This window comes from Bos indicus, chromosome 12, assembly GCF_029378745.1.
Source record: "Bos indicus isolate NIAB-ARS_2022 breed Sahiwal x Tharparkar chromosome 12, NIAB-ARS_B.indTharparkar_mat_pri_1.0, whole genome shotgun sequence".
Lineage (NCBI taxonomy): Eukaryota > Metazoa > Chordata > Mammalia > Artiodactyla > Bovidae > Bos > Bos indicus.
The window spans coordinates 30,777,032-30,789,395 of NC_091771.1; the positions used below are offsets into that span (position 1 = coordinate 30,777,032).

General features: G+C 53.9%; 1 protein-coding gene and 1 long non-coding RNA gene across 9 annotated transcripts in view; one reads left to right on the forward strand and one right to left on the reverse strand.

Annotated features, from left to right (window-relative positions):
• LOC139186203 (uncharacterized) overlaps positions 1-4,820 on the reverse strand; it is a 30,948-nt gene extending 26,128 nt beyond the window's left edge. For all 3 annotated transcript variants that reach the window (XR_011569744.1, XR_011569743.1, XR_011569742.1), the window contains exons 1-2: positions 4,361-4,820; positions 2,595-2,815 (exon numbers count right to left, since the gene is read on the reverse strand). This is a non-coding gene — a long non-coding RNA (uncharacterized lncRNA). The remainder of the gene's footprint in view (positions 1-2,594; positions 2,816-4,360) is intronic.
• SLC7A1 (solute carrier family 7 member 1) overlaps positions 2,860-12,364 on the forward strand; it is a 63,086-nt gene continuing 53,581 nt past the window's right edge. For 2 of the 6 annotated variants that reach the window (XM_070800226.1, XM_070800227.1), the window contains exon 1: positions 2,860-3,631. In XM_070800226.1, coding sequence (XP_070656327.1) covers positions 2,875-3,631 — 757 coding nt within the window. In that variant the 5' untranslated portion in view covers positions 2,860-2,874. Of the gene's footprint in view, positions 3,632-8,961; positions 11,776-12,364 lie in introns of those variants that run through there. The other 4 variants (XM_070800228.1, XM_070800231.1, XM_070800230.1 and 1 more) reach the window with 3 other exon arrangements.

Here is a 12,364-nt window from a genome sequence, read left to right on the forward strand (position 1 = left end):
CTGGAATGTTAGTGTTAGTTGCTCAGTCGTGTTTGACTCTTTGCAACCCCATGGCCTGTAACCCACGGACAGATCATTGTCATTCATGAAACTGTTAGTCGCTCAGTTGTGTCCCACTCTTTGCAATCCCATGGACTGTAGCCCGCCAGGCTCCTCTGTCCATGGGATTCTCCAGGCAAGAATACTGGAGTATAGTATAGCCATTTCCTTCTCCAGGGTATCATCCCGACCCACAGATCGAACCCAGGTCTCCTGCATTGGCAGGTGGATTCTTCACCATCTGAGCTAACAGGAAAGCCCCTGATGAAACATCCGGGGTGTTAGGGTGAGCTGAGACCTCATTCTTTTTTTATCCTAATATAGCAGGAAAGCGTTATCTGTGATGAGAGCTTTCAGAGTGCAGTCACCACTGTGTCTAGGTTTGATTGAAAATGGTGTATCGCCACACCAAGTGGCACACCCTTTTAGAAATCCAAAGAACGGGATGGTTTTTGTCAAATCAAATTTCTGCAGGAATAAGCTAAGCCCTATGAATGATGGGTTTGATCCCTGGGTTAGAAATACACCCTGGAGAAGGGAATGGCTACCGACTCTAGTATTCTTGGCAGGAAAATCCCATGGACAGAGGAGCCTGGTGGGCTACAGTCCATGGGGTTGCAAAGAGTCGGACATGACTGAACAACTAACAGTTTCACAAATGACAATGATCTGTCCGGGGAGCAGTTTCCAGGTGCCACACAGAACCCCAGGATTCACAGGTGGGGGCCTTACCTGGTTGAGGGGAAATGGAAAAGAATCAGAAACCTGGCTCCAGGGCTGGTGACACTTTCTTCGATTTCATATCTTCCAATGAGAAGGCGGAGGAAGGGACAGTAGAAGCACAGAGGAAAAGAAGATGAGGTCGGGGGCAGCTTGAGTTGTTGACCCCCTCCTTTCACAGGTGATGCAGCCCAGGCTCATGGCCACGTCCAGCTGATGCCAGAGAGCTGTTGTGCCTACTGGCCTCTCTGCTCACAGTGGGGACACCAGCCTTCTGCAGTTGGACCTTGGTGTTCGTCCCCATCTAGGGCCAGCGCTCCTTGTGTTGGCAGCATAGCTATGACACTGCACTGTTTGAGACAAGGAGGCGTCGGAGAACCTCGACGGCTTTCCCACCTTCCACACTAGGCACACGGGACAAGAGGGAGGAGAACAACTGTGGGAAAACACTGAAATCGCTACAGATTGCTAAATAACCCCAACAGAGGCATGGGTCTTCTGTGGTGAGGAGTTCAGCGCTGTCAGCGCCAGGGCCTGGCTGCGTGTGCTTCCCTGTGGTCCTGCAGTCTCGAGACTACGTGGCCTCCAAGCATAATTAGTTTTCTGCCAGTTCACATTCGTTCTTTCCTACCAGGGAGCTGCTAGCTAGAGGGCCTTGTCACAGAGGGTCTCCTATCGCCTTTCTGAAGGCGAAGTCTGCTGGGTGGGACTGCTGAACTGGGCACATTGCCGAAAATCTCCTGGATTACGATGACCCATACATCCACCAGGGCCTGGAACACTTGATCTCAGAATTTACAAACACTAACTCTATGTTCCATGTCGGCCACACAAGCAGAGCATCTCTACAATCCATCAAATTTTGTTTAATTAAAACAAACAAACAAAAAATCCCACAATCTTATTTCAGGCACTAAGGGATAGTCTGCTAAGAACACAGGTTTATAAGCTCCAAACAGAGGTGAGATAGCGTGCAGAAAACCCTACAGGAATGAAGTGGTAGAAAGTGAAAGTCGCTCAGTTGTGTCCGATTCTTTGCAACCCCATGGACCATGGAATTCTCCAGGCCAGAATACTGGAATGGGTAGCCATTCCCTCCTCCAGGGGATCTTCCCAACCCAGGGATCAAACCCAGGTCTCCTGCATTACAGGCAGATTCTTTACCAGCTGAGCCACAAGGGAAACAGTAGAATTCAGATTCAAATCCAGATCAAGGGCAAAGGCAAACCAGGCTTCTTTCTGTCTGTCTGTGTCAGCGTTAAGGAAACTCTGGGATTCAGGAAGGTGGGATTCAGACGGTGGGATTCTCCTCTGCACAGGAGACCTCCTTAATGCAACTTGAGAGCATCACATCACCGACAGACAGTTCCAATTGAAACGTACTGTTTTAAAACAACGCCTATGCAGTCACTCACTATGATTTGAGCACTGTTCCAAGTGGGAAAGTGAAAGTGTTAGTCCCTCAGTTCTGTCGGACTCTTTGGGACCCCATGGACTGTAGCCTGCCAGGCTCCTCTGTCCATGGAATTCTCTAGCCCTGTGCAAAGTGCCTTGCAAATACTAACCTATTTTTATGCATTCATGAAAACATTTCTGAAGCTGGCACCCTGCAGTTACATGCTTTATAAATGAGTAGTAATAGTGTATGGCACTCTGTGACAATATTGCTCTGTGACAATGAGCCCCCATTACTGACCAAGGACATTTGTTGGGGGGGGGGGGCAGGCGGTTAGGAAGTGTGGAGAGTATTTAAAGGTCGTGGACACCACGCTATGGTTTTTCCTTCTTTCCTACAAAGTTAGGAGGCCGGAAGGATTAATTTATGACCTACTTACCTCTTTCATGTCAAAGGTTACTGGAGTTCTAGAGATCGTGATTCTTGCTTGGGTTTTTGGAGCAAAGAGGAAGCCTGCGAGGTGAGCACGGGGGTAATTCGGTCTCTGCTACCTCCCTCCTGGGGACAGCAGGTGCGGAAGTAACCTCGGTGACATGCCTGCAAAGGCAGGCGCTAGTCCCGCCGCCGGGACACAGGCGCACTCGGGCTTTCTGGTTCTTCCTGACAAGGGGCGAGGATGTGATATTTATTAAAAATAGGCAATAGTCATAAATATTCCGATGACAAAGAAAAGATTTACAATAATACTTAAAAAAACCCCAAAACACCTTCACGTGTCTCCCCAATATTTTCATTTAAGAGGAGGCAAACTGGCCGAGAGCGTGGTGTCTGTCCACTCGCTGGGGCCCGTGATCGGGGGTGGACAGTCCGGGGCGGGGGGTGGGTGTCACACCAGCTTGGTCCACGCTGGGGTGGGGGCGGGGCTGCGGGTAGGGGCGGGCGACGGCCGCCGCGTCTGCAAGCGCCGCCCACGGCGGGGGAATCCCAGGCCGGGGCCCCGTGCGCGAAGCAGACGAGCCCCGCCCCGCGCCCCGCCCCCACCGCGGTCGGCCCCGGGAGCAGCGGCCGCGCCGCGCTGCCATTGGTGCCCGGCGGTGACGCGGGCCCGCTGGCCCGGGCGGCGGGCGGCGGGCGCCGGGGTGGGCGGGCGCAGGGGAGGGCGGGCGCGGGGCGCGGCTGATGAAACTCGCGCGCAGGATGCCTCCCGCCCTCCACACTTCATTCACTCCGCGCGGGCAGGTGTGAGCCGCGGGTCCCCTGCTAGCGGAGCGCGGGACTACCAGCTGTCGGCTACACCAGCCTCCGATCCCGCGCGCCGTGCCTCCGCCAGATCATCCGGCAGTCCCACCGATCCTCGGCCGAACGTCCGTCCAGTCCAGCTGCGCCTCTGTCCGACCGAGCGTCCATCAGTCCAGCCCTGGCTAGGGCGTCTGTCCAGCGACGGTCCTGCCCGCATCCTGCCTCCCTGCCGGTTCGGTGAGTGCCCGGCCTGCCGAGTCTGGGTCACCTTCGTAGGGTGGGGTGGGGGGGGGTGATCCCGGAGCTGCGTGGGGCCGCGGCAGGGCAGCGCAGGGTCCGCGCGCGCGGGGGGTCGGGGGTGGGGGTGCGCTGGCACTCTCTGGGTGGGCGCGCGGGCCGGGCTGGCAGGCGGGCGGACGGTGCGCGCGGCCGGTGCCCATGCGGCTGTCTCAGATACGGAGTCCATTTTGCTTCCCTGAAGACGCGGCGTGGTGCATGATGCAACACCCCGTGAGTAAGCGTGGGCGCCCTGGCGCCTCGGGGTGGGTGCCACGCGTGCCCTGCCTGGCACTGGGCGCCGGGACGCACCGGTGGTTACGGGGCCGGAGCGGGTGGGTGGGCGCGCACAGGACTCGGCGGGCATCCGGGAGACCTTCCCTTACATGGCGCACAACGGAGCACCCCACCCCGCCACGAGGTCCGCGACGTGTCATCGGCCGCGCGTCCGGAGCCAGCCCCGGGGGGGACGCGGGGTGGTCCCGCGGCAGGTGGCCGGTTGGTGACGGCGCTGCGTACCCCGTGCACTGGCCGCGGCGCCCACCTCTATTCCTCCCTGGAACCCCTGTAAGTTCCCCGGCCTGCCTCCACCTCGTACCCAGTCCCCCACGGGGGGTTACTTAGGGGAAGTTCCCACCCCCCCCACCCCCACCCACGCACCGGGTGGGCTTCCTTGTGATCCGAACTGACCTCTCCGGCCGGTGATCACGGCTCCCGTATGGTTTTTTTTGGTGGGAGGAAGTTCCGGCTTCACCGAGACGACCTATTCTCCGTGTGTTCCTTTCTACGTAGTAGAAAACTTCCCAGGCCAGGCGGTCGGCGGTCATCCTGAGACCTGTGTGTACACAGCAGCCTCGCGCTGTAGTAGTACTACCGCCGCGTGCCCTGTTCGCTGGTCTTATCCCTTTTCCGTGGCTCTGAGAACCGGAGGGGAGAGGTGCTTGACCTGTGTGATTAGGACAGCCAGGCAAGTGCCCCTGGAAGAAAACCACACTGCCCAGCACCCACCCTGAGGCTCTCAGGTGTACCCTGGAGTAGATTTTATTCCAGACTCCTCGACAGAGAGGGGGCCAGGGTTTCCATCCCAGGTGTATTTCCCTAAATGAGCTCTTAAACATATGACCGGGGAGAACTGTGTTTTGGCCTCTGGCAGAGCTTCCTCATTGTGCTTAATTTGAATTGCAATTTCTGTGGGATTTATCTTAACAGTTTCTTGCCACTTGTGTGTGGTTCTGATATTAGGAAACCATGATACATTTATCCCCACCCCACCCCAACATTTTTAGTTGATCTCAGTGGAAATTATTATTTTTACACTGAACACACCCATTTGTCATTAAAACGAAAGGCCTTTAAGTCCCACAGTCAGAATAGAAACTTAGGGGGACAAAGTAAACAATGGATTCAAAGAGTTTTGAAAGGTTTTAGCATATTAAGATCATGTTTAATTATTGGAGATAAAATTTAAAGCGTGCCAGAGGAGTTTTCACTTGAACAGGACAAGCATGAATAGAGATCAGAAATGTACTCTCGGTTGTTTAAATCTGGATTGAGCCACATGGATGCTCTTATGCATATAATTATTTGCTTTAAAGGAAAACAGGGCTTGAAACATGAGATTGCTGGCCTTGGGGAGCTTGTTTTTTAAGACACATGTTAATTATATCTGGTAGAAGCTTTCATTCTTTGATGGAATTAAACACATGTCTACTGACTGTTCTAGTCTGTAGTTTCTTGTCTACTCAGGCCAGTAAAAATATGTAATTATGTTGGAGGGCCCTGCCTTGTGTCTAATTAAATTAATCCCTTTCATTATTAACCATGTATTTGGAGGTATTGGTCCGTTAATCCCAGGGAGGAATTTGAAGCTGGAATAAGTGTGTCCTTGTTTGGGGAAGAAACATTTTCCTCTGACCCTGGAGTTGTCTGGACTTCCCCGATGGCTCAGACAGTAAAGAATCTGCTGGCCAATAAGGAGACACAGGTTTGATCCCTGGATTGGGAAGATCCCCTGGAGAAGGCAATGGCAACCTGCTCCAGGATTCTTGCCTAGGAAATACCATGGGCAGAGTGGCCTGGCAGGCTACAGTCCATGGAGTCTCAAAGAGTCAGACACGAACGAGGGAGTAACACTTTGGCTGGAGTTATCTGGGCCATAGGCATCTTCTGAGATGGCCATTCTTCCACCTGGAGTGCATCTGCAGACGGGCCCGCCCCCATCTGCTCCAGCTGAGGGCAGGCCCCTGGGACGGGAGGACTTGACTTTTTTTCTCAGGGACGGAGAGTGGTGGGCAGCTGTCCCAGAGGGCCAGGGTCCCTTCAGACCCGGTGTGGAGAAGAGATGGGGAAGGGGCGGGCACAGAGGCGGGCAGGCCAGCGCAGAGGCTGGTAGTCAGGTCTGGGAAAGAAACGCAAGTCGAGCTTCCTTCTGCGCAAGCGAGAGTGACCGTGTGTCACTTCTGTGCAGGCTGGATGGTGGCAGCTTGGACAGGGTGGAACTGGTAGAAACGTGACTGGTTGAGCTCTGCGCCATCTGTAGGCTGGTGTCCTCGCTCCCTCTGTGGATTTAAAGGAAGAATCCAGGTGAGGCCGGAGAGGTGGGTCCCAGGAGAGCGGAGCCACCGTCCTGGTGAGGTCGGGAAGAGCGTGTTGGGAAGGACTTTGTAACAGGCACAGCTGGCTTTTCTCAGACCCTTGCATGCTCACAGACAGGACTGAGCCCCACCTGCCCTGTTGCAGTCGTGTGCGATACCCCGGCCTCCTGTGCCCTCCAGAGGGCTTCCGGGCTGTGGTTAGTTGGTCGGCCCCGCAGCAGGACAGCAGCCATGGGGTGGGCCTGCTTTTTCATTCCTGGTCTTCAGGATGCCTGCCTTCCAGGGGTTTCTTGGGCTTGAGGCCGCTGGCCCTGGGCTTCAGGCTGAAGTTGTATCCACCCCCAAGGTTTTAGGTCACTTCCAGTGGGAGGAGAAGAGTAGCCTTTTTGGCGGCAGGTTATCAGCCCTGTAGTGACTTCAGCGGCTTCTCTTTCTCTGTATTCTGGTATTCCCCCCAAATTCCAAAGCAGCTTTGACACCAGCCACCCCGACACTTATGCAAAGCGAGTCACAGCCTACCATGGTGGTTCAGTGCGTTCTGTGAAGCTGCTGGAAGGACGGGCAGCACGTGGTGAAAGGACTGGGTGGGCTGCTGTCCTCATTTCCCTGCAAAGGTGTCACGATTCGCTCATCCAGGGGACACAGGCCACATGTTGGAATAGATTCTGACCTGAGGTCCCCCATCACGCCACACATGGGTCTGTCACTTGGCTTTTCCTCTGGTTGTTATCACTAGCAGGGGAGGAGGGGGCACCGCCAAGTGGTAGATTCGGGGAAGAGACCACGTCAGTGTGGAGTTCGAAGGCTTTACAGCTTCAGTGCAGCCTCAGATCATTGCCCTGAAGTGAGGATGCTGCTTCCAGGAGCTGGGGCCTGTGGTCCATTGCCAAGAACGGGGTCCCCGAGGCCCCTGTGGCCAGTTCCGTCGCATCTGTGTGCGGCCTCTGGAAGGTCCTGTGGATGGTCCAGCCCCTGCAAACGTGTGAAGCCTCCCTCTCAGCTTTGTAATGATGCAGTGACTCCTCTGGGTAAATACCAAAAGACTGGCGTGCCGGATTGAGTGTGCCTGTGTGCTTAATCGCTCGGTCGTGGCTGACTCTTTTGCAACCATTTGGACTGTAGCCCACCAGGCTCCTCTGTCCTTGGGATTATCCAGGCAAGAATATTGGAGTGGGTTACCATTCCCTCCTCCAGGGGATCTTCCCGACCCAGGGATCGAACCCGTATCTCCTTCATTGACAGGCAGATTCTTTACCATCTGAGCCACCAGGGAAGCCCAATAAAGGTACTAAGTCAACACATTTAGTGTCTTTCATGAAATAAGTTCTTTCCTCTGCCAGCCTCCTGATAAGTGCAACCAGAAGTCAAGCTCCAGAAAGGCTTCACAGGCTCCCGAGAGGGTGGGTTTAAACAGAGGAGGGAGAAACGAGGTCTTGCGTTAGCAGGACAGTGTGGATTTCCACCCTGTCTCCCTTTTCCCGGAATCACCTTTCCCCTCTGGACGCAGTTGTGTCCTTAACACTCTGTCTTCCTGCCCTAGAGCTTCCAAATATCTGTGCAGATAAGATTCCTGTGTAGGAGAACCAAGTGCTTTCCTACTTACGTAGGAGTAGAGGCTGCTGCGCACGTGCTGGGCACACAGCGGGCTCTGCCTCGAGACCCGCTTACGGTGCCAATCCCGGCGGCCCCCCCACCCCCGCTCTCCTCATGGCCCCCCTCCCCAGAGCGGGCTCCACTTATCTCTAAAATGCCTTTTTCTAAGATGTTTCTCAGAGCCGCATTTAAATTCTTTTCTGTATTGCCTGCAGAGTAATTGACTTCTGGTACCCACTGTGTAGGGTTGAGGGGATTTAAATGAGGCCATAATCCAGGTTATGCACCTCACAGAACTCTGATACACACCAAGTGCGTCATGTAAATATTCGCTATTATATTGGAGAGAAAGCTCAGTTCTTTGATTTCAGCATGGAGAAAAACAAAATCTGCAACAGCTTTGTTTTGCTCGCCCACTTTCCCGAGATGTTAACGTGTAGTCCCTTCTCCTTGGAGCTGGGTCCGCACTGCAGGGGGTGGTGAAGGGCCTGGTGTCAGGGAGGCCGGTTCTGCAGATCTCAGATCCACAACCTTGGGTTTGAATCCTCCTCATGTCTCGGGCTGGCTTCCCTGGTGGTTCAGATGGTAAAGAATCTGCCTTCAATGCAGGAGACATGGGTTCAATCCCTGGTTGGGGAAGATCCCCTGGAGAAGAAAATGGCAACCCACTCCAGTATTCTTGACTGGAGAACCCCCTGGACAGAGGAGACTGGCGAGCTACAGTCCACGGGGTCACAAAGAGTCAGACACGACTGACGAACACTTCCACTTTTTTTCCACGCCTCTGGGAGGCAGAACTCCCGGCCCCGTTCTCAGTGTTTGCCTGCCTATGTCTGTGTGCACGTGCCTATATGTGTGCTTGAGTGAGAAAGGCTGTGCATGTGTGTCTGTTTGGAAGGTGTTCACCCTCATCCATCCCAATCCCAGACATTTTGTCCAACTTACCCTGAGGGCTTTGGGGTTAAAAACTTGGGCCATGTCTGTTTCCCACCGTTTTTCCTCCTTCCTGGAGGGGTGATGTAGATCCTTGAGAGGGGTGGGGTGGGGTGGGGTGGGGTGGGTGGCGGGCCATCACTGGGGATGCTGGCGAGGGGAAAGAAGGGACCGTGGTCTGACTGGTGTTTCATCACATCCTTGTCACCGTTGTCTTCCCGCCCGTGAAGATGCTTGTGCTGACCTTTTCAGGTTGGCACGGAAACGCTCTCTTTCTCTGAATCCTTTTATCTGCCCAAATCTTTTTATTTGCCATTAACCAAAGTCTCTTAGACCAAGTAGGAAGGAAGGGAGAGGCCCTGGGGCTGAGTAAGACTCAGACTACAAGCCCTTGTGAGCGCTCACTGTGGGCTTCGCGCTTTCTGTGTTTTTTATTTAATCCTCACAGCCACCCAGTGAGGTCAGTTCTGCTCTTTGGCTGATGGGGAGGGGGCCTGGAGAAGGGATGCAAGTTGTTAATGGGCACAGGTGTGGGTTGTAAGCGGCAGAGCGTGGATTTGCCCCTGGGACCTAGCCACAGGGTCCTGACACCGAATGTGCCCAGGGCCGTGGGCATCACGGCCTTGTCTGGGGCTGCAGCTGTCTCGGGGCTGTGGTTTGGCATCCGTGTGTGCGCGGGCCTGAGGTGGACCCTGAGATAAGCACATGGACCTGGAGATGTGAGGCCCCCCGGGCTCTGTGGGTTCCAAGTAAGTTCTGGAGGTGCAGGAGCCAGCTGTCCCACCGCTGTGGGGCGGCCCGCGTTATTTCTGTATCTGCCCCTGCGTCTTTGGCGTGCAGCCCTCTTCTCTCTGAGCCCTGGCTCCTGGTGCAGCTGGAGCTCTGGAGTCCCGGGACAGCTGTGCTGGCCAGTGGTCAGACCTGGCGCTGGCACGTGTGTGACAAGGCTGGGCCACGTTCTTTCTGGGTCAGCAGCAGTCTGGCGTTGGCATCACCAGAGCTGGCTGGATGTGGGGCTTCTGGCCAGGCCCCGGGGAGCCCTGCTTCTCTGGTCTGCATCAGTCCTCTCTGCTCCGCCTCCAGCTCTGCTGGGGTGGGGGGCTCTCCGCAGGGGCTCTGATTTGCAGGGAAGCGTGGTTTCCCTCCCGGTTCTGCCCCCGCCTTCTCAAGGCCGGTGGCAGTGGTCCTTGGGCCCAAATCTTTACTTCAGTAGTGTGGGAGGTGGGGCGGGGTCTCCTTCCTTGTGAGATGCTTCTTTGACACCCTCAGAATGCTGGGGACGGGGGCTGTCTGAGCCAGGGTAGCCAGGGTAGCAGCAGTCCTGGAGAGACTGGGCCCCAGTGGCTGGGACCTTGGTCTTGTCGTGAGGCCTGGAGTGCTGCCTGCCTCTCTCCTCTCTTCTTTTACTTTTCAGCTTTTCATGAATAATACTTCTGACTTAAAGAAAAAGTTGCAGGAGTTAGAGGAGCTCCTCAGTTTTTTCAAATCACCCGTTGCTTATATTTTATTCCTTTTTTCTGTTTATCTGTCAATCAGTTAATCTACACACACACATATATGTATTTTTTCCTGAACCCTTTCAGAATAAGTCGAAGACATCATGTCATTTGATTTACCGCCCTGCAAGCTTCAGTGTGTTTCCTAGTAAGGTTATTCTCGTTCTCTTACATGAGCACAGTACGACATCAAAACCAGGAAATTTAACGTTATGACATTGTCATCTCGTCCACAGTCAACTTTCCGTTGTTCAAATAATGTCCCTTCCATGTGCGCATAGGTAGCTTGTTTCTGTTCCCTTTTTCGGGAGAGGCTTTTTCAATGGAACTGTGGTCTAACTTTCTCTTATAAGCCTCTTTAAGGAAAAAATGTTTCTAAAAGTTAGACTGCATTATTGTGAAGAACTGGGAAACTACAGAAAAGTAAGAGGAGGAGGACACGAGGAGGCCGAGCGCCCGGCAGGTTAGCGGGCTCGCGGGAAGGTGGGTGGTCGGAAGTCTTCAGCTCAGGGCGACCTGATCCCTCAGACCTGCGCCCCGAACACGCAGGGCGGGAGCCCCGAGCAGAGACTTGGGGCCCCCGGGCAGCAGGCGCCCTGTCTGGAGCCGAAGCTTTCACTCCCCTGCCCACCCCCTGGCCGGTTGCCCACCTGAACAGGCAGTTAACCCCCTCGGGGTGGGGAAGGGTGGAGATCATTATTAAATACCCAGAACTTGTTCACGACTTGAAAAGAAATGTTGCAGGCCCTCTCTTGTCTGCTGTGAAGCCCTGACTCCCCAGACTCAGCAGAGGGTAGGGGCATGGGCCTGCAGGAGAGGCTAGTGGAGAGAGAAAAGGGGACACCCTAAATTGTGCATCCTAGTCTTTGCTGAGGTTCCCGGGGAAGGTTCCAAACTGCTGGATGAGGCGTGGATCTTGCCTGTGCGTTTTGGTTATCGCAGACATCCCCTTGATCATCACCAGCAATGCCCCCAGGGCTCCACTCTGCCAGCTTAGAAGACCTCCTTACTGGGTGGGGCTGGTTTCTTAGGACCTGGCTCCCTGGCGTTTGTGCCTCAGTTTCCCTGGGCTGTGAAATCCACACTGTGTGAGAAAGGGCCTCTGAAGGCCACGATCAAAAGCCTCGAGTATTTTTCCAATGTTTGTTTTTTCTTCTCCCGCACCAGACCCTCTCCTTGAAGGAGCTGGCCTGGAGAGGGGCTGCGGTGGGCAGCCGCCCAGACTCTGCACGCCCCGCTGGGGCCGCGGAACTCCTAACCTGGACCGGCCAGGGCCGGAGGCTGCTCTTCAAAGGAACCCTTTGAAGTGCAAACATTTCCTTTCCTGAAAAGAAGGGAAATTGAAATGAAAACGTATTGTTCTGTGCAGACAATGTTCTCTTGGATCAAAGAGGGAGTAGGGCTTATAAAAAAGGGAGATTCACGAGTTGGGCCTTACTGTGGCCCACGGGGAAGCCGTGACCGTGTACTTTCCCTCCGTCCGTGATCGGTAAGGTTGTATCTTCCTTTTCCCTGTTAAGGTCCTAAATCTGGGTCTAACATGCTGTGTTTAGCTGCGTCTCTTGTTTGCGTTTTTATCGTGAGGTCAGTGAGCGTTTGAAAATACCTTTGGGCAAATTATGACACTGTCCATGTGGAATATTATGTAGTCAATAAAAGTGTTTTCAGGGAACATCTGATCTTATGGGAAAAACTTTACTGTTAAAAGTGAAAATTTTTCAATTTTTCATATTCAGTGTTATCTCAACGAGTTGCCTGTATTTGTACAGAAAGAAAACACTTAAAAATCAGGCTTTGTTTTGTTCACTCCTGGGCATGTAGCCCCTGAACGAGTGCTTAGCAAATGTTTGTTGAAAGAATTATTTTTATAATTAGTGAAACAGCAGTACAGTTTAAAGTGGGGTGAAGGCGGGGGAGGAGGATGTCTTTAAATGGATAACCAACAAGGACCTAGTGTATAGCACAGGAAACTCTGGTCAATTTATGTGGCAGCCTGGATGGGAGCAGAGTTTTGGGAAGGATGGGTACGTGTATGACTGTCGACCTGGAGCTATCACAGCATTGTGAATCAGCTATAC